Source organism: Colletotrichum siamense (genome assembly GCF_013390195.1).
Source record: "Colletotrichum siamense strain Cg363 chromosome Unknown KSG_Cg363_contig02, whole genome shotgun sequence".
NCBI lineage: Eukaryota > Fungi > Ascomycota > Sordariomycetes > Glomerellales > Glomerellaceae > Colletotrichum > Colletotrichum siamense.
Window position 1 is genome coordinate 1,658,657 of NW_023501015.1, and position 21,984 is coordinate 1,680,640.

A 21,984-nucleotide genomic window follows, 5' to 3' on the forward strand; every position below is an offset into this window, starting at 1 on the left:
TCCTTGCCAAAGATGACATGAACGATGCGTTCCATGATGGCGAGAATGTTCTGGGCCACGTCATTAGCTGGCACAAATACCTCCGCGAAGCCGCTCGGAGGACCGATCCCCTTACATCAGCGGTACTGGACATGGTAGACTCCCATATGTTGGTACCCAGCACGGAAAGATGGGAGGCCACGAGAGTTCATGAAGAGTTCAAAAGAATTCTTGACAATGCTCAGGCTGTGGAGTCTCTTGTAGCAACGGACCTTCTAAGCTTGATCGAGACTATCGACCTGGAGGCTGAACATCACCAAGACCAAAGCTTTGGCTTCACGCGAGTGGATTCGGACACACTAAGAAGGCCCAGGCCAAATAGTCTACCTTCATCTGATACTCCAGGCGAAGGCCGTAAGAAGCTGTCGAAAAAGTCAATCCAGCCTACCGCTCAGCGCTCTCGAAAGACGGACGGTTCTCCTGTACAAACGCCTCGTCCGTCGCTCAGGATGCCCGTGATCAACCACCATGTCGAAATTAGGGAAAGTTTGCCCTACCAAACACCCAATATGGAACCTTTTGCCGTGTTTGCTGCCAACGGTCAGAGTTTAGCGTCATATCACAGTACCGAAACAGGAAGACCAACCACACCAGGCCCCTCACAGAACCTTCTCGGAACTCCAGAAGTCCTCGGCATGAAGGTCGCGCAAGTCAAGCAAATGCTCCAGAAGAATGGCATGCTGTACAAGCCAAACCCAAGAAGCCTCAGTTCGCTACTTGGTAAACAACAAGCGACTGTAAAGGGCATTGTCCTCTTGGATCAACGTCTGGAAGAAGAATTTAAAAACCGAGACATTGTAAGTTCTGCACGCAAAAGACAGCGCCTTTATGTCTAGAAACTGACATGGGAAGGTATTTCTGGTGGACAATGGAGATACAATGGCGTCATGGTGGGTGCAGGCCACCGAGCTCCTAGAAGTTCTGGTATGGAGGGCTCTCGGCTACGATGAAGATGGAATGGAGCTTTACTTCACAAATCCTGACACGAAGCCGGGCGCCATCGTTGACAGCGCCAAAGCCCGATCATTTAGGAAATCCGTCAAGAAATATACGAAGGCAATGGAGCTTGCTGAACCACTAGCGCCAGGATCGACAGCTTGCAAGACGACCATCATACCGCAGCTAGAGCGCATCATCAATGACTATTCGATGGCAAAAGCCTCCAGGAAGAAAGAAGAACGTAAAAAGACGATAATTGTCTTAACTGACGGACGCTGGGAGGGAATGCACGACGAGTGCAGTGCTGATATCTACCTCGAATCTGCGTTCCATGGCCTCAAGGACTTGCATAGCGATGGACCACCCATTGAAGGTAGCCACCTCCAAACTGGGCAAGATATTGCTAAGATTCGACCTGTGACAATCGAGTTTGTCCAGTTCGACAATGATCAGAGGGCGACAGAACGGCTGCGACGTCTCGATGACGATCTGAAACTTCACGGCTGCCCGTAAGTAGAACATATTCTCCGGAAAGATGCTGTTTGATTCTGATGAAACTCTACTCTTAGCGATCTCATAGATACAGAACACGCAGAAGGAGACATCTATAAGATGTTTTTGGGCAGCCTTTGCCAGGAGTATGACCAGAAAAAGCGCTACAGCCTGGGTCCATCAATCGCCCCGACAACCCCGACTTCTGGTAGGTCCGAACACTACATCAACCCGACACAAACCCATCAGGGCGCATACGCCAATTCTCCAATTTCCTCGATCCCACGATCGCAGACAATCAACTCTGCGTACGCCGATTCTCAAGCCAATTTCCTGTCGTCACCACAATCTCCGACACAAAGACATAGCTCGTCACCGCAATACCCACGAGATTCGGCGTTTACTTCACTTGGGCGCAACTCCACTTGGAACACTTACAATTCCACGTCTTCAGGAGGTGGGGTGCCGGAGGGTCTGGTGTCATCCTCTCAAGCGGGGTCATCATCTCAGACCCAACGACATTACAGTACTCAACGCACTCATCCATGGGGAGACCGTTGATGAACTTCAATTTCTTTTGGTGATCTCATTATTCTCATTCCGGAGTCTGGCTTTTAGTGGAGTTCAGTCGCTGAATTGCGGCGATGCGGGCAAATAATACTACGGGTTGGCTCGGCGTCGGCGGACTATGTGCATATGGAAATGGATCATTTCATGACGTGGCCACGAGAGAAACATAGAAGATATAGCTTTTGTGCTTCTGTATCAAGAGTTTGCGATGTATTCCACGCATCTTCGAATCGTAATGAAAGAACACTCATGCAAAAGCTTGTTACTCAATTCATGGGACTACAATAAATCAATAACTCCATTACTGAGCTTGAGGGCTTGTCTTCTGCATATCTTCTTCGGCCTGTATTCTCTTCAGTCCGATGCCGGCAACTCCGATGACGCTACCGGCAGCCATGGCAGTGGCAACTAGGAATGTCCTGGTAACGGCATGATTATATACATCCAGAAGAATGTCGAATTGCTCGGGGCTAACGAGATGCGCAAGCTGCGTAGCGCCAGCGCTTTGAACTTCATGGAAGTCTACACCTAGTCCATGAGTAGAAATACCGGAGGCTAGGTTGCTTGAGAAAACAGCCTGTGCAATTGTTATGGCTGTAGTTGGTCCAAAACATTGGAAAAAAAGGACAACCGCAACACCAATTGCAATATCTCCCTCAGCAAGAGTGCTTTGGACCGCAACAGCGGCTTGCTGAGTTGAAGCTCCAATGCCCAAACCAGCAATGACTTGAAACGAAATCCATTGGCCTGCGACGGAATGAACTCGAAGGGTTGAGAGGAGACCCGCGCCAACCGCGATTAAAACCGTCCCAGCGAGCATGAAGGGCTGGTAATATCCAGTTTTGGTAACACCCCAACCGCTCAGGAAAATGGTTAAGATGAAAGCCAGGCAGAGAGCTAAGTAGCGTACACCCGATTGCTCTGGAGTAACACCTTGAATCGCCTGAAACCATAACGGAACCTAGCAGATTTGTTAGACTCGGTCACTTCCAAGGAAGATGAAGACAAGTAAGTACTCACGTAGTACACCAAAGTGAAAAAGGCGCTGTCAATGCAAAATCCGAAAAAGGCGCCAAACATAACGACGCGCATCTTCATCAATCGAGGTGGCACCATTGCCTTCTCACCCATCCACCACTGCTCTGCCACGAAAGCAATGATGAGCACTCCGGCGACTACAAAGCATGCAATCGTGCGAGCGTCGCTCCATGAAAACAAAGTACCACCGAATTGAAGTGCGAGAAGAAATGAGGTAATACCTGGGAGCAGAAGGACCATGCCAAGATAATCTAAACCCCGGATTTTCTGCAGCCAAGGCCGCCGTTGTTCTTGGGTTGGTGGGGGCGACTTGATCAGGAACAACGTCGCAACAGCGGGAGGAGTCGCAATTGGGAGATTGATGTAGAAGCACCTGCAGATGTTCAGTAAATGAGTTGAAGAATTTGGATGGAAAACTCGAACTGACCATCTCCAAGTCAAATAGCTGTTCGTGATGAGACCTCCAGCAACCGGTCCAACGACCGCCGCAACGCCGTAAACCATGCCAATGGCGCCCAAGTACAGAGGTAGCTTCTTCGCTGGTAAAGCTGCGGATATGAGAACCAAGCTGCCCCCTTGCAAGCCTGAAGCCCCTAGACCGGCGATGGCGCGGCCGACGATGAACACGGCTGAGCTGGGACTGACCGCGCAAATCAGAGAGCCAACTTCAAAGATGCCGAGGGAGGCTAAAAAGACAATCTTAATGTTGAACTGATTGTACATGCGACCGAAAACCAGCTGAAAAGCACACAGAGTCATCTGGTACGCCGATCCATACCACTGGATAAAGTGTCAGTGCTTGGTGTTCTGATTTGCTTCAGAATGATATTCACTTACACCGACATCTTTCAGAGAACCGAAATCATCCGTGATTCTTGGGATGGCTGTTGCAATGATTCCCTCATCAAGAAAAGTGCATAAGACTCCAAAGGCGATGGCCAGCCAAATCAGAAAGGCCTTCCATCCAGGAAGATCGCCTGTTTGTGTCGTTTTCTCAGAGGAGTTGGGCACATCTGATTGACTGCCGGAAGTTTTGGACTGAGCATCAGCAGGCTTTTCGGTGCGCTCATCAACCTGTCCTTTACCCTGCAAAGCCATTTTGAATACGGGTTGAGCACTGACTCGGACAACGAGGAAGGGGGAAAGACACCGTCGAGAAAGATTGACTAGGCAAGAACATCTTCATTCATCACGCTCTGGGATGGGAACAATAAGAGGGCCATGTCGAGATTCCTGAATGATTTGCCCGGTCTCGCCCCCACTACACTGCCTGACCGCCACAGTTGGGGTGTACACCCTAGACATGGATCAAAGCCCTGTCACCAACCGCAACAGGAAGGCGAATGAGCACTAAAGGCGCTGATGGAGTTGAGACACAACTAACGTTCAGCATCACATCAAGGAATGCGACGATGTCCTGCCTTATCGCTGACCACCCCTCTCGTGGGTCTGAAGGATTGAACTGCATGCTCTCGCTAGGCACCTATGTAGAAGTTCTTCCTGGATGGCTTCTTCAAGCAACGATCTCGAGTACAAGCATTGGTCCCGCCCGGCGGGAAGAAGGCAGGATGCGTCGAAGCCTGGATCCCACGAACCCATGCAAGGCACAGCATGCAGCCGCCTTGCATGCATCGGCTACAAAAGAACCAATGGGTACCAGGATTCTGGGCCCTGTCACGAACCTCACCTGCACCAGTCACCAATGACAAATGTCGTTTTTGCCTTACACAGCCGGCCCATCATTGACTGGAACGGTTAGTAACACACAAGCAAAGTCAGCCTTTCCAAAGAGAGAGACATATTATCCACGCAAGGGTGTGATCTTCTCCCTAGTACTAGCACTAATACTAAAGATTTAACAGCAAAAGTGACCTCTAATAATACCCTACATCCCTTATATAATTTTAGATTTATAATAAAAGTACTTATTTTACTACTAAGTTAGTATTTTAACTAAATTTAGTAAGGGATATACTTACTACCTTTATAGCTAAGGTCCTTAGCTAGCTAACTAATATACTTTACTAGTTTATATAAACTTTATTTATATTATAGCCTCTTATATATTATAATAAAAACGCTAAAGTTATACCTTCTTATAATAACTTTAAGTACTTTTATATATAGCTAGTAAGCTAATAAAAGCTTAGATATCTAAGAAAGTATTATTATTATTATACCTATTATAGAAGAGAGTTCTAACTTTAATAATAATAAAGTTAAGTAAATTAAGCTACTACTTATTAAGTTAGTAAATCTAAGATTAAAGAAGTAAAAGAGAATATCTCTATTAAATAATAATACCCCCCTACTTATAATTAAAGCTAGAAATACTAAAAATAAGGGCTTATAGATATACTAATTAGCTTATTAAATAGTAGTATTTATATAGGATCTTCTATATACTTTTTAAGAGAAGAAGCTAAATGTTAATAAGCTATAAGCTCTAAAGCTAGTATAAATAGAGATTACAAAGAGCTTTAATAATATAAAGGTCTTTAACTATATTATAACGCTAAACTATATATATAATAAGTTTTATACTAAGAAGAAGAAGTTCTCTCTATAGGTATAAGTAGTACTAAAATCTAGTAATACTTTTAATAAGATTATTAGCGCAGTATATATTAATAAAGATAAAAAAATAGCTTTTTTAGCTAATAACTTAAAGGCGTTATAGATCTAGAATAGAGGGTTAGGTTAGCTTTAGCCCTATTTAGAGATATAGAATAAAAGCTTAAGTATTAGCGATAATATATATACTATAGAAAACCTTATATAAGTGAGGGACTCTAATATAGAGGCTAATATTAAGAGTAGTAAAAGTAGTTATAAAGAAGAAGTTAATAACTTTATTAAGGAGGAGGATAATATTATTAATAGTATATTTAGTCTACTTACCTTATTAACCTTATAAAGTAACTATTTTATATTAAGTATACTATTATATATACTTTTACTTTAATATTTAGTATTATAAATATTACTCCTCTCTTTTAATATATTAAGACTATAAAAATATAGTAAGATAATTATAAATACTAAGAGTTAGGTATATATAGGCTAAAGTATTTAACTAGTATACTTAAAGAGGAAGCTAAAGTTAGAAAAGATAGTAGAAAGTAAGTTAGTAATTAATATAGCTCTTATTAACCTTAAAGCTAATTTTTAAAGTAAGTTAATAGTAGTATAGTATATTATAGTTATAAGAAAGCTATTATTAAAGCCTTAAAACTTTATAATATTATTAGTAGTTCTTTAGAATAAAATAGAAGGTGATAATAAACTTAAGAGATTATATATTAACTAAATGTTAGAGAAGTAAAAGGAGGGCTTTTTTTTAGTGTTTTTTTTATATAAATACTTTATAGTGTTAGTATTAAAAAAAAGAGTGTTTTTATTATATATAACTATGCCTACTTACTTCTATTAATATTAATATTAACTTATTTACTACTTTGCCTACTACTTCTTTTTTAGTACTATTTTAATTATATCTCTACTACTATAATATTATAAATTTTACTTACTAACTTACTTATATAGTAATTATCTACCTATTGCTATAATATATTAATATTAATATTATCTTAACCTTCTCTTTCTACTTATTTTATCTTTATTAGTAGGTAGATTATTAGAAAGTTATAGAGCGCTATTACTATATATATTATAATAATTTATTATTTTAAGCTATATTTTAGTACTAAACTTTAAATAATATAGAACTTCTTCTTAAGGTAACTAAAAGCTTACTTTATAATAACTTAAAGATAGCTATACCTTAGATTATATAGCTTTTAAGTAGTTATTAGTAATAAGTTTATATCCTTCTAATCTTATAGATAGTAATAAGTTTTATAGTATAAAATATTAAGGCTATTCCTACCTCTAAACCTAGTATTAGTAAGGAAATATCTACCTTTTAGTATAGTAAATCCCTAGTTATATATAAATATTACTAGCCTTAAGTTATAGATTAACCCCTCTATACTAATAAGTATATATAAGAAGCTGTTATTAAACCTTATTATTATAAAGATATTTTAGCTGATAAAGCCTTTATAGTATTACTATATCTTCTGCTTTTTTTCTAATATAAAAATATAGATTAAAGTGCTATTAATAGCGCTTATATAACCTAAGAAGGCCTTTCTTTTAGGGTCCCCTTTAATCTCTAAGGAGATCTCTCTCTCTATTATAAGTTAAATATATACTTTATATAGTTTAATATAAGCAGTAAGTAAGAAGTTAATATATTATAAAACTACATTTTAGCTGATTTTAAAAATATAAGTAATAATATACTAAGAGTAGTTTTAGCTTAAGATATATAGGAATATTATTAATTTCTACTTAGTGTTTATATATTAAGAGTTTATTAAGCTAGTATACTTACTAAGCTATCTAATAAATATATTAAACTACTTCTTAGTTATTTAGAATATCTTAAAGAAGTAATAAGGTAACTTTATTAGTAGCCCTCTAGTATATATATATACTACTATAAAGCTACCCTTATTAATAGCTATATAGTAGTTACTTAATAATTACTCTTATTAGGTTAAAGTGATATAAGCACTTTATATTACTAACTCTATAGCTTTATTTATAGCTTTATTATTAGAGGAGTCTATTATAGAGGGGTTAATTCTATTATTTAAAAGGTTTAACTACCCTTAATATTAACTCTAATATATAGAGAGGGTTAGAAACTACTCTCTCTATATATTAGGCTTTTTATATAGTAAGAAGGAGTTAAATAGTAGAAAACTCTAGTATTAATACTAAAGAGAGGGGGTATATAGTTATTTTTTATATAACTATACTACTAAGACTTTATAATAAAGTCCCTTTATTAGTAGTAATTTATTAGTGCCTAGAAAGGTTAAGCGTATTAAAAAGAGGTTTTTCTAGGCTTCTATTACGTCAGAGAATATACCAGTACTAGAAATCTCTAGTACTGGTGCTAGTACTAGGGAGAAGATCACACCCCAAGACTCCGACACAGCGAATCGGATAGCCAATTCAAGTTTCCGCAAAACAAGTCGAACATTGTGTGACCACACCGGCAAAAGACAGCCGGGCACAGCGGTGGAAGAATCTGTCGAGAACTCAAGTGACTCACACTATCGAATCACAAGAACACGAGGCTCTATGATGTGATCTGTCTTTTGCCTTCCGGTGGAGCTATTAGCGGGAGGTATCGCAACTGTGGGTATACGACCGCAGTCGAAGGATTCGAGGTGCAATATGTCTTCACTCAGCTTCCTTTCCAGGTAAGCGAAAAGTTTGAGAATAAGGCTAGAAGCTCGGGCCTTCATAGAGAGGCTATGCAAAGTTCAAGCTCTTCGGGTCGCGCGGAAAGGAGCTCCGCTGGTAAGTCTCGAATAATATGGGAGTTTATGGATGAAGGGTGGCTCATCATATTGAAGGATTTTGCCTGTGCCAGGAGGTTCGAATTCTGGCCCGAATGCTTGATCCTCGATATGGCTAGTGAAAGCCGATGGTCCGAATGCTCGCTTTATGCACTCTTCTTGAGGCATGCATGATCTTCTGGGTGGGGGACATACCGATATATGATCGAGAGTCGCCAACATCGTCTTGGCGCCACTTCCCAGGGCTGACATCTTGCATGATAATCTTCATGCACGTTAAACTATTACACCCCAATTTGCACATCAACAGCCAAGATGTTATCTTCTGACGGCAAATGGAAGCTTGCCCCAAGGCTGCATTCCGTCAAATTTGTTTTCGATGCGCCTATTCCAGCAGACGCCCCGGCTCCTGAGGAGTTCGTCTTCGATAGCCCATTTTCCAGTGGCACTCCGGGAATCCCCAAAAAGTTCACTTTCAAGTCGCCCGGTTCAATGAACGATGGTCACAATGAAGCCAGCGACATTGATGGTCTTTCCGCATCCAGCCAACGCAGTGTCACTGAAGTCACCGAGGATGAGATTACAATACACTCGAATGCGCCATCCCAGAAGGTTACCTGTGAAAAGACACAGAATCCCATCAAATCGTTCAAGAGCCCGGTGCTTCATGTTCGAGGTCCATGCTTTGACTTGAGCAACGTGGAAAGACCTATCGAGTCGGTCGTTTGTGCTGCCTGGGCTCTGGTGCTTTCGTCGCAAAACGCTACGCAAGCCGTTTGTTTTGGACTGAATTCATCGATTGCAGAGCACGATTCCAAGTCGATCTCATCTGTGGACGTGAGCGTTGCCACCAGTCATACCAGCAACATTGCGGACTTTCTCGAGTATGTTGAGCAATCTATGAACAGAAACTCCGCAGACAGTGGTAAAGCATTCACCACAAAATCTCATCTGAGAACAAATGTATACCTTGTAGAGAGCCAGTACATCGTACCGCCATTCGATTCAACGAAGTATGACTTCGTTCTTGAATGTCATATGAATGGAACCGAGATCGCCTTGGCAGCCACTTTCAATCACGAAGTCGTTTCTAAAACCTCAGTGAGATTTCTACTGAACGACTTGGAGAATGTGCTCTGGCAGTTGTCGTCCTCGGTAGGGGAAGTGCAGAAGTTGGAAGACATCCAGATACTAGGCCCGGCCAGCCAACGCCACCTCGTTCAGCTTAACCGACCGTGAGTACCGCATTTTATTATCCCAGAGAACAACTTCTAATGGCTGTGCAGATTGGAGAGAAGAGAGAACGTATTTATTGATGATCTCGTGGCCAACCAAGCCAAACTACGCCCATCCGCTGAGGCTATTTGCGCCTGGGATGCCGGCCTCTCTTATGGCCAGCTTCTGCAATACGCTGATAGGCTCGGCAACTCCCTGACCGACTTGGGCGTGACGCGTGGAACCTTCGTTCCGATCATCTTCGAAAAGTGCGCCTACAGCATCATCGCCATTTTTGGAGTCCTCAGCGCGGGCGGTGCCGTTGTGGCTTTGGACCCCTCACTACCCGCCGCCCGCCTGGAAATGATAATTGAAGACGTCCAAGCTTCAGTGGTGATCTCTTCAGCGAAGAGTCAACATCAGATTCCTCCGCATATCTCACCAAACAAAAGGATGGTGATAGATAAACTGTTTATCGAGAGGCTCCCATTCGCTACCCCTGCACGCTCATCTTCTGTGTCGAGGGATGTTGATGACGCTCTCTACGTTGTGTTTACTAGCGGATCAACTGGCAAGCCGAAGGGCGTGGTGGTCACACACGCTGCCTTCGCTTCGAGTGCCAAGGGATTCTCCAAGGCCATATATCTCGATTCCCCAAGTTCCCGAGTGCTACAATACTCCTCGTTCTCCTTCGACATATCCATGTTAGAGATCTTCACTTCTCTCATGGCTGGGGCCTGTCTCTGCATTCCTAGCGAGGAACAGCGAATGAACGATTTGACGGCTTGCATTTCCAGTATGAACATCAATTGGGCTATGCTGACACCATCGGTGGCCAGCCTTATCAGTCCTGGAGATGTTCCCAGCCTCGACGTTCTCTGCTTAGTTGGCGAAGCACTGCCACAAGCCGTTGCTGATACTTGGGCTGACCACGTCAAGACCATCAACGCATATGGTCCTGCGGAATGCTCTGCCCTCACCATCGTCAGTGAGCCGAGAGTTCGAGGTGTGAAGAGCATTTCTATTGGGCGACCCGCGAATTGCGCTGTCTGGATTGTGAACGAGAACGGACATCTGGCACCTTTCAAAGCTGTCGGCGAGATAGTCATCGAGGGACCTCCCGTTGCACGCGGCTACCTCGGCGATGATGTCAAGACTAAGGAAGTCTTTCTCGATGATCCTGAATTCCTCCGAGGAGTTGTTCGACATCCCGGGCGCTGCTACCGAACAGGCGATCTTGGCCGTATGAATCCTGATGGGTCAATCGACTTTCTCGGTCGGAAGGACTCTCAGGTCAAGATAAACGGCCAACGCGTTGAGCTTGGAGAGATAGAGCACCAACTCAAGGAGCTCTTTTGTGGTGCGCAGTCGTCATTTGCGATGCCGAATGCGCCGGCTTGGGACGTTGCCGTTGAGCTGCTTCAACCGAGTGGAACACAAACCACAGTACTATCAGCATTCGTTGCTTGCTCGAAATCAATGATCCAGAACCACGAATCTGTAAGCCTCCTTGTTCATGAGGCAGAGCCTGTGTGGATGGAAGTCAAATCTTTGAGCGCGCAAGCGTTGATCGAGCTCGCGGAGAGGCTTCCGACATATATGGTGCCCAAGACGGCAGTGCCATGCCACAAGTTGCCTCTGTCTCCTTCTGGGAAAATTGATCGCAAGACACTTCGCAATTTGGGCAACACCATGGCCCTGCAGCAACTGATGAGTTCGCCGACTCAGGGCAACCCTCCGACCCCGCGAGTTGCCGTAATCGAGTCAGACGCTTTGGAATTCAAAGTGATTGGGGACAAAGAAGATGCTTCCGAGGGTCAGGTAACTCTGCTATCAGAGAGTATTCCTGCATCTGAGTCTTCGATGCCCCTGTCGTCAACGTCAGACATAGCGTTGAACCCTGTGGAGGTGGTGCTGCGGAAGGCCTGGGGCAAGGTCCTGAGTCTTCCCGAAGATTCGATCACTGCTGAAGACGACTTCTTCAGACTCGGTGGCGACTCAATTGGTGCCATAAAAGTTGTTGCAGCGTGCCGTCAGCTTGCACTTCAAATCAACGTTGCCAGTATTTTCAAGAACTCGGTCCTAAGGCAAATGGCCTTGGTTTGCAAAAGGACTGCGACAGACAAGACCAACGCAGCATCAAACCAGTACAACCCCTACCAGCTTGTCGATCAGTCTAACCTGGCTGAGCTGCGCGAAGAAGTCTCTTTTCAGTGCGAGGTTCAGCCTGATGATGTTGAAGACATGTATCCCTGCACTCACATGCAGGAAGGTTTGATGGCAGTCAATCTCACACGACCTGGGAGCTACACGGGCCGTTGGATTCATCCTTTGCCCCAAGCCATCGATTTGGCACGGTTCAAGAAGTCGTGGGAGGATATACATGCGACTTCACCTATCTTACGAACCCGATTTGCCACCACGGCATCTGCAGGATCTCTCCAGGCCATCATAAAGGGGCATGTGCAGTGGCTTACTTCCGACGACCTTGAGAAATATTTGGCAAACGACGATGCAAACCCAATGTTTCCTGGAGATTCACTCAACCGATTCGCTCTAGTCACTGATGTCAACGGCGATATCACGTTTGTGTGGACTATTCATCACATGCTTTACGATGGCTGGTCTCTAGCCATGCTTTGCAACAGACTGAACGAGACGTATCACGGTCGAGCGGTCAAGCCGGCCACTGACTATCGCAAGTTCATTTCCTATACTCAACAGCTTGAGTCCAGGCATAGCTCCGACTACTGGCAAAGGGAACTTAGCGAATGCCCACAATCAACCTTCCCCGCCGCCCCAAGGCCAGGCCACCAGTCGTTCGCTCGCGCCGTTGTAAGAGATTCTCTGATTATTGACGTGGACACAGCCTCCGGCGTGACTATGTCAACAGTGGTTCGGGCTGCGTGGGCTCTCATGATCAGTCACTTCTCCAAGTCGGATGATGTCTTGTTCGGAGCGACTGTATCGGGTCGAAACGCACCGTTGGAAGACATTGATAACATCGAAGGCCCCACAATTGCGACTGTGCCAGTGAGAGTCTCAATCAGTAAGAACTCCACTGTGCTGGAATTCCTTCGCCAAGTTCAAGACCAAGCCACAGCTATGATTCCCTTTGAACAAGCCGGCATTCAGCAGATCAAGTCTCTTAACGAGGACACAAAGCGCGGATGCGGGTTTCAGAACTTGCTCGTTGTTCAAGCTGGCGGTGGGTGGGATGAGAATGGCCACGGACCCCTTGGCAAGCCTATTTATCGGGAAGAATTCACTACGTTTCCGGTTACCTGCGAGGTCTGGCTTCAACCAGGCAAGGTCGAGTTTGCGACTCACGTCGACGAAGATGCGACCACTCGCGTATTCGTAGCTGAAGCTATCGAAACCGTCAAGATCATCATGACTCAGCTGTCCTGGGCGACGTCTTCCACTAAGGCAGACTGCGAGCTCTCGAGACTTGTTTACGATATGCTACCGGCAGAAACTGACGGAAGGACGAGAAGAGACGACGTTTTGCCGGTGAAGATTTCTGCCACGATCAACGACCTTATTTCACAGCAAAGCACGGCTCACCCGGGAAAGGAAGCAGTGATATCGACACTAGACACTCTGTCCTACGATTCCCTCGAGACAATGTCCTCTGCGCTTGCTATACACCTAAAAAGTGTGGGCGTTGCAACTACAGACTTCGTCCCACTCTGCTTCGAGAAGTCCGTCTGGACGGTTGTCGCCATGCTTGCGGTGATGAAGGCTGGTGCTGCCTTTGTGCCCCTGGATCCTGACCAACCGATATCACGTCTCAGAGCAATCATGAGCGAAATCAAGGCGAAAGTCGGGATCGTGTCTGCCTTCCACTCTAAAGCCACCGACCTTGGCATTGCGACTACGGTGGTTGCGGATAGGAGTTCCTTAGGAGTACTTTTGCAATCCAAAACCACAGGATTCGCCCGATTAAGCAATCCCGAAAATCCAGCATACGTTATCTTCACCTCTGGATCTACTGGAACTCCCAAGGGTGTTGTCATCTCGCACTCTGCTTTCACTTCTGGGGCAACGGCTCATGGGAAGGCCGTCGGTATTTCCAGTGACCATCGCGTCCTACAGTTTTCTTCTTACACCTTCGACGCCAGCCTCTTCGAAATTCTCACCACGCTCATACACGGCGGCACTGTTTGCGTCCCGACAGAAAACCAACGTGTCGAAGGAATACTGGATTTCGTAAAGGAGACGAACGTTAGTCTCTCGCTCCTCACGCCATCTGTGGCTCGACTACTAGCACCATCCAATGTACCGTCCTTGAAAACCCTGATTCTTGGAGGCGAAGCCCCCGATGAGCCCCTCATTGCCAGGTGGCTAGATTCAGGGGCCAAGGTTTTCAACGCGTACGGACCCAGCGAATGTTCTGTCATTGCAACAGTTCAAGCCTGCGCCATTGGGGCAGAAGCCAGGACTATAGGGTACCCTGTAGGGTGCTCTTGCTGGGTAGTTGATGCAGACGACGTCAACACTTTGGTGGCTGATGGCGAAGTGGGCGAGCTCCTAATTGAGGGCCCAACTTTGGCTAATGGATATCTCGACGATCTACAAACATCCGCGTCGTTCATCGATAGCTCCATCTGGGGGAAGGGGACTCGTTTGTACAAGACTGGAGATCTGGTCCAAAGAACCAAGGATGGATCCTTCATCTACCATGGTCGCAAGGACTTTCAAATCAAAATCAATGGACAGAGGGTGGAGCTTGGAGATATCGAGTCCCACTTGTCTGCCTGTCGATTTGTCAAACGTGGCGTAGTCATCTTCCCGTCCTCCGGCCCACTCGCAAAACAGCTTGTTGGCGTACTGGACATGGAGGAGGACGAGAAGGACGACGACAACGATGACGACAGAGACGACGACAAGAGACACACAGACAGTGTGGTCTACAGGAATCGTATCCGCTACCGTGCCAAGGCGTTAGAAGACATCAAGCACGAGCTATCTGAAAGGGTCCCCAGCATCATGGTCCCAAGGCATTGGGTTGACATCGAGAAGCTGTCCACCGGAGGCTTTCCGCTTTCCATTGCTGGAAAGGCAAATAGAAAGCTAATCCTAAGTTGGATCGAGGAAATTTCTGCGCCCGATGCCCAAGCTATTGACGGCCATGCTTTAGCTGATTGTGCAACGCCTGACATCAGATCAGACGAGGTCCTCGCGTATGAACTGGCGAGCAAGATCTTCTCCTTCCTTCCCAGGGAATCATTCCATCTTCAGCGCGGCACTCCGAATCGGTTTGCAGACTTGTTCCTACATTCATCAGGACTAGACTCGCTGAACATGATGTCAATCATGCACTTCGTTCGTTCAAAGTACCAAGTGCGGGTGAGCATTCAACTTTTGATGGATGAAAGGACAAGCGCTAGAAGCCTGGCTGCGTTCATTGCCGAAAAGCTTGCCGAAACAACAAACAAAAAGCTTGCGCCGGCACAAGCTCCGTCACGTAGGATCGATATTATGGCCCAGATCGAGCGGCAAGAAACCGAGCTCTTGAGATGGAAACACATGTCAGATGATCTTCCTAAGAGACCTGCCAGAAGCGCAAAGTTGACAATATTCCTGACTGGTGCCAACGGATATCTGGGTACACAGATCCTGCGTCGGCTGTTGGAACGGGACGATGTAGCGAGAGTGATTACCCTTGTGCGTGGGCACACCGTCGATATAGCCAGGAAAAGGGTCATTGAAGCTGCGCGGAAAGCTCTTTGGTGGACAGACTTCCACGGAGAAAAGTTGGAAGTGTGGAAGGGCGACCTGGGGGTGCCAAACCTCGGGCTTACGGATGGAGATTGGAACACATTGGCCGAGGGAAGTTCCATCGATATCATTATTCACAACGGCGCCATTGTGAATTGGAACAAAAGCTACGCGGTTCTCGAGGCCGTCAATGTCCGCTCAACCGTTCAGCTCACTGCTCTCGCAATTCGGAATCCGAACCTGAAGTTTACGTACATATCAGGGGGGAGGCAGTGCCGTTCCGCAGATGAGTTGGATGAGGACGTTGCTCGAGAGCTGTCCGAAGCGATGGGCTACAGCCAGTCTAAGTTCGTGGCGGAAGTCCTGGTGAAACGTGCCGCAGAGCGTTGCCCGCCCGGTGGAAGAAACATTGCTGTATTCAGGCCGGGTCTAATCATTGGAACACCAACAGAAGGGGTGGCCAATACGGACGACTACATATGGCGTTTGACGGCGGCGAGCATAGGCGTTGGCGCGTACAACTGTGACGACGACTCCGCCTGGCTACACTTGTCTGACGCTGCGACGACCGCTGAAGCAGCGGTTTGTACTGCATTTTCACCAGCCTCGCTTCACAAGGCAATTGTTCATCATGAGGATGGAATGACGTGGGGAGCCTTCTGGAGCCTGATCCAGAAAATGGGCTTCAGCATCCGTTCGATGCCAGCGTCTCAGTGGCTACCACTTCTCAGAAGAGACATCACATCCAGGAATGAAGGTCATCCTCTGTGGCCACTAGCGCACTTGATGGAGGATGGGTCAATGGAATGGGATGTGCGTGTTCAAGAGCAACGAGAGGCCCCCTTGAGACTGAAGGTTGCAGTCAAAAGAAATGTGGAGTTCCTTGTTCGGGCTGGGTTTCTATCAACCGGTGGTGTCGTTGCGGAAACGACGCTTGTCAAGCGTGGACCGTTTTCTCGTGCTTCATCGAGAGAGGGATGGGGTGTAGCAAAGTGATGCCGATAGAAATTCCGCATTTCCGAAAACATTTTGTCTATACATGCTGTGTGTCTACAGATTGTACTTGTTTCAGTTTCACTCTCATGTTATACATCCTTTATGAGGTATTTGTCCACCGGATACCAAACTTGATACCCAACGCCTCATCAAACGTCCCCTGCGCCCTTGCAATGTTCTGATGCATTTGTGTCTTGGCTTGTCCCCACGTCGCAATGGCCATTATACAATTCCGTCATCAGACGTGTATGAAAAGTCTTGTATGGTCTGTAGGGCAGTTTGGAATGACGTATTTCGACGCTAGTCAGGTGAGAAGGCCCAGGCTTGTCCCAAGGTTTCACAAACCTATCAACGACAGCATCATTAACAAACGCCGTGTACACATCCATGCTGGGGTTAAAGGACTGGTCCGAAATGAGAACATGAACCTGATTGACTATGGTCAGTAAACGAATCTGGCTCAAGACTGATTGGCCGCCGTCAGACTGAGTTCTGACCTTGTGAAAGGTATCCTCTTGGGAAATACCTAGCTCTAGCCGGGCGCAAAACCCTCGACTTCGGCTTCGTTGAGCCTGCGCAACGATCAGCGCTGTGATATACGGATTAGGGTTCAGGTCGGCGGCAAGCTGCCTCTGACGAATCCATCTTTTTTGACCGTAGAAACAATGACGCTGAAGGGCCGATAAATCTATGTGCACAACAGAGAAGATAAGCCCGTTCAGAGGTGAAGGAGGGCTTGAAAAGCCATCACCTAGAAGGGGAATCATTTGGGTTTCGAATCGGAGAAACACGACCCTAAAGGCATCAGAAGAAACACGTTATGATAAAACTTGTGTACTTACATCGTTTTGAAGGAGGCAGATTTCAGGAGCTGACGCATGACATCTGTTTTATCGTGAAATACGCCATACAGCTCTTTTCCCCATTTCCTGGGCGGACCGTCTGACAACTCTTCACTCGCAGACCAAGAGTCGAGTGCTTCATGCGACTGGAAATGCTTATACGCAACTTCATTCCGAGGTCCAGGAGGCTGTTGTGTATTCCCAGCAAAGACACAACGGAGGAGCTGAAGCTGGCGCGCCGTCCATTTGCGCGGATGAACCAAAAGGCGCTCCCGAGAGAATACGCGCGCAATGCGATGAATGGAAAGACTCGAGATATCGTTGATGTTTTCTCCTGGAAGGAGCTTTCTGTTGTAAGCTTTGCGCACCTCCGCAGAGAGCGATCGGTTCGGATTGTTCATTTCAGATCTCGAAGATAAGCCGCGAATGATCAACTAGTACGAGCAAGTTAGAAGATAGAATGCAGAGTTATTTATATCTTGAAAGTTACGATCAGTCCAAGAGAAATAAAACCAGTCAACTGTGGATGGCGATTCGCTGCAGAGTGTTATACATAAGTCAGGTTTGACCTGGTTGGAAACCTTTGCGACCTGGCCATCTCCCAAAAGACAAAAGGGTCCGGAGATTGCAAGGTCAAACTGGGTCCTATTTCGTAGGTAGGCGATGAAGGGAAAGAACTAAAGCTCGGTCATTGCAGTAGGCACAGGGTGCCATGTTACACTCAACGTTTTAGTCAAAAATTGAAAAGACATGCATATTTTGCAGTTGGTGAAGTGCCATCAAGCTAGCCCTTCTTCGTCGAGACCGACTAGGATAATTCACTATCAACTACTAATGCGGCAGTACTCATCTACGCACGTCGAGGAAAAGCAATTCTACCACTTCGTCCCCAGCACAGGATTCCAAGCTTAAGTACAGCTACCTGTCTGTAGGTATTATTGGAGCTTGCAAAAGTGGTGCAAGTTGCCCCAGAGAGTGCTTTGGTACCTCGCGCAGTTTGAGTTGATGCCATCTTGCGTCGGGTCAGTGGTAGCAACCTTGATGCTAACACAGTAATAATCATCGGCCCACCACACTGGACCGCATCTTTGTCTTCAAGCCAAGCAGGGCGGTCTGTTGATTCTGAGATGCCGAAACCGATAGCGTCTTGATGCGCGGATATTTAAGATGACTCGTTACCCACATAGTATGTACATATCTGTCTGTATCTTCGTTTCATTACTGTATTGTTTGAGAATCGGCGAGGCTATCCATGACACTGGACGCAGTTGGTGCTATTCCTTGGCTTTAGCTGCCCATTCAAGCAATCTTTGGCGGCAATCGTCGCCGTTGTAACGATCGGGCCATCCATGCTGTGCATAAATTCCCTTAAGTTCCTAAGTTAAAAGAATCAGTAAGGTTAATGCACAGTCTTGTGGGTGAATTGCGACTTACTTCAACCTGTTTGTAGCTCTCGGACTCTTCATCATCATATTCTCTCGGTCCGAAAACTCCCGGGTGCTGTGCGCGAGGTATGCCAAACCACTGAAGGGTCTTGTACTTCTCTGATACGCCATCTAGCCACTTCTTCAGATTGAGGGTGTCTTCATCACAATACACTTGCCTCCACATTCGTGGATCGTTTTGTTGATACCTTCCCACTGGTTCTGGATAAACAGCCCCAGTGATGATATACTTGGTCACAGTTCCGTCCATGGTATCCAGAAGCCAGATGTCACCGTCTCGATCAACACTCGTGGTAAGTTGAAAAACCCACGGCGGAAACTCATAAAAATGGTCGTGTCCCAGCGTTTTCATCCACCCCGGCATGAAGGTACCTGCTGTCGCCTTGGTCACGACGCTGTGGTAGTTGATAGGGAAAGTTTCGGGCGTGATCCAGAGCGATTGAGGCTCGCCATCGATATATGGGAGGTGACGGATCAAGTCGATGACTCGTTCAGCTGGGCGCATCTTGGCAGCAGCAAGAGACTCAGGGGTAATCTCGGTCCAGCCCCCTGGCGGGGCTCGTCGGATGAGGGAAGGGTCGATATGAGGCAAACTCTCGTAGAAAGATAGTAAAGCGGTGACAATGTTGTCGCGCGAGTATCGGGGCTGTTCGCCCGGGAGACGAGGGTCCGGCGGGAGGTCTCGGGGGTCCGGAACGGTCTCCATCTTGGCGTTTGGCTTGGCGGTCGGGCTTGAACGGCGTCAGAATCGTGAGGGGCGGGGGCATATCACTCGAGGAACCCCGCGCCAACCATTCTGAGGGTTTAGATAAGCGACCAGGGGTATTGTGGGGGCGGACGGCCCGGGTCCGGGTGCTAGTCCGGCTCCGGCTCCGGCCGCAGTTGGTTGATGTTGCCTGTCTGTGAGATCGCTATGTGCCCTGATCTCAACTTGGGATCTAGCTTAATTCGGTCGGTATGACTTAGTACTGCTTCTGTGGGTTGTTCTTCAGCTTAAGAAGCTTCATGCCCCTTTTTGTCTCGGCGAAAGTTATGTTCCTACTTACTCATCGGAAGACAATTAGAAGGCTCACCCGGCAGTCTGCTTAGGATATGCTAAGGGTCATCTTATATTCCGGTGAAACATTCGGTCACCTCACATTGTGAACACACTTGGACTGAAACTATTGTTGCTAATTTTGTTTCCAGGAACAATTAAATAATGCTTATCCATCCAGGTTTGTGGCTTATCCGAATCACCGCCTCTTCCCTCGTGTGCTCGATCCCAGTATATATGTCCATCACATACATACTATCACTTTCAGCCACCCAACAACTCGGTCAAGTCTGAGATGGCTCCATATGCGTCTAACGACGATGAAGCAATGTCAACTCCAGTCGCTAAGAAAGACAGAGCGTCCTCTGCCATAGAATTCTCCCCCTTCAGGACAATCTCCCCATTGTCACCAACGGTGAGACCGAGACTCTGCGGAAGTACACGGAGCTTTTGCTTCCCTGAACATCCCCATGATTCTCCTCCTACCACAAACTTGATCTCCCACAGAAGCATGTGCTCCACCTTCATGCAGTATGTCAGATACGATGGCTCAATCTTCACACCCGCCGGGCTGGCAAACTTTCCGGTATGAGCATCAATCACTCGGCCGAGGACATCCAGCTTCACCCCAAGAACAGCGCCCAAGTCGAGGAGCTTCTCGTTAGACCCACACGTCAATGTCAAACTTCCATCAACCGGGTTAACATCCTGGCTCGTCTTCGCCAACAACATCTTCCACGATTTATCAGCCGAATGCGTGTCGAGTGTACCGGGACAGATAATGCTTGTTGTTGTCTCAATTTCCACCGTGACACTCTCGATCGTCATGACTTGTGGGACGTTTGCGATCACCTCGGAGGTCTTCTCCCAGTTGGGAATGGCGCTCAGTGTGAAGGGAATAGTTGAAGGATTGCCCAGCTGAATGACTGCCGGACACTTCATTTCGACCGCGTAATTGAGCGATGGCACCTTTGACGAACCAAAGAATTTCCGAGTCTTCTGCTTGAGAGATAGTTCCGCTTGTTCCATGCCTGGAACCAGACGATGGCTGCTCACGCAACCTGGGCACTTGCGCGTGGTCAACTCAAAGTCGCGAATGGGCGGCCAAGGAGGTGGCTTCGAGTTGACTCTGATTGGCAGTGTCGCCTGGAAAGTCTTTCCCACCCTCTCTTTGGTACTCTTAACGGTGATCGTTGCTTCGATCCAGAACTCGACATAGCCGTGCCACTTCTTGCTGAAGCCGCTGTTGCTGTAGTGAAAAGTGCCCGGCAGCGGTTGTCCAGGAATCTCCGCCGCGCCGTCGGTCTTCAGTGGCGCTTTGATGAAGTAATCTCTCTTCTCCTTGTCTTTCAAACCCCTATTCACGGCCTTCTCGCTGACATCTGTTGGTATCTTCAGCGAAAATGGCCAGGACAGAATTTCTTCGGCGCCTCTGTCGATGGCGCCTTCATGTACAATGTCAGAAACGTCGGACTCGTCCCAGAAGGGGAAGCGACTGCGGTAGGTGCTCTTGGAATTTCCGTTATCAGAAACCAATTTTGCTTTGGCGCGACCTTGGAGGCGTGCGCGAACAGTGGCTGAGGGTGCGTCTAGTGGAGCTTGTCGTACGATGTGCCCGCGAATGACACTGCCTGGAAAGGACGGTACGCTGGGATCGAGGAGTTCGATGGAGAGTTTGTCGTTGTTTGCTCGCGATGTAGGAGGCATTGTAATATCGGTATGAACTCAATCACATTAAATCTGATTAACTAAGGTAGCTGAAAATTTTCCATTTTACAATGAGATGTTGAGAGCATAATATGTTCAATTGAGAATGGTTGCCTAGACCTCACTGCCGGCGGCGGCATGCATCCCTGCGGCGCAGGCGATAAGCGATCAAATTAAATGCGGATCCCCCCGAGCCGGATCTTTTTTTAGGGACGGCTGATGGCGAGGATGGTCAGAAATGTAAGACAGCAGCGTCACACGAAGGGATGGGAAGGCTGGCGGGATTTTCAAAATCTCACCATCTTTATCGCGGGAAACACACGCGCAAGTTTTGATCATGATGAACTGACTGCTGTAGACCTTCAGTAGACTTTTGACTTACACCGGTAACGTCCAAGCGCCGAAAACTTGCAGGGATGACGGTATTACAGACCCAAAAGGGTAGAGTTCAAGACTGCTCCAAAATGACATGGTTTTACATCGAAAAGACTGAGTCAGGTCCGGTTTCTACTAACAGGAAATCACGTCCAGAGATAAGGGGTTTCTCATAGGCGCACGGTGAC

The 21,984-nt window shown here is 46.7% G+C and overlaps 4 protein-coding genes across 4 annotated transcripts; 1 reads left to right on the top strand and 3 right to left on the bottom strand.

The window, feature by feature from the left end:
- Window positions 1-2,341: 2,341 nt before the first annotated feature.
- On the bottom strand, window positions 2,342-4,176 carry roqT-2 (Efflux pump roqT; the record flags this gene model as incomplete). Its single annotated transcript, XM_036634288.1, has 4 exons — window positions 2,342-3,001; window positions 3,061-3,451; window positions 3,506-3,858; window positions 3,916-4,176. 4 exons carry the CDS (start codon window positions 4,174-4,176, stop codon window positions 2,342-2,344), a joined length of 1,665 nt encoding a protein of 554 aa, XP_036500188.1.
- A 4,595-nt stretch (window positions 4,177-8,771) lies between these two features.
- On the top strand, window positions 8,772-16,391 carry atnA-2 (Nonribosomal peptide synthase atnA; the record flags this gene model as incomplete). The annotated part of the gene is made up of 2 exons (XM_036634289.1): window positions 8,772-9,691; window positions 9,743-16,391. 2 exons carry the CDS (start codon window positions 8,772-8,774, stop codon window positions 16,389-16,391), a joined length of 7,569 nt encoding a protein of 2,522 aa, XP_036499039.1.
- Window positions 16,392-18,507: 2,116 nt separating this feature from the next.
- Window positions 18,508-19,384, bottom strand: CGCS363_v002441 (uncharacterized protein; the record flags this gene model as incomplete). The annotated part of the gene is made up of 2 exons (XM_036634290.1): window positions 18,508-18,609; window positions 18,668-19,384. The coding sequence occupies 2 exons, from the start codon at window positions 19,382-19,384 to the stop codon at window positions 18,508-18,510; spliced, it is 819 nt and encodes a 272-aa protein (XP_036499040.1).
- Window positions 19,385-19,978: 594 nt separating this feature from the next.
- On the bottom strand, window positions 19,979-21,421 carry CGCS363_v002442 (uncharacterized protein; the record flags this gene model as incomplete). The annotated part of the gene is made up of 1 exon (XM_036634291.1): window positions 19,979-21,421. One exon carries the CDS (start codon window positions 21,419-21,421, stop codon window positions 19,979-19,981), a length of 1,443 nt encoding a protein of 480 aa, XP_036499041.1.
- Window positions 21,422-21,984: the final 563 nt, after the last annotated feature.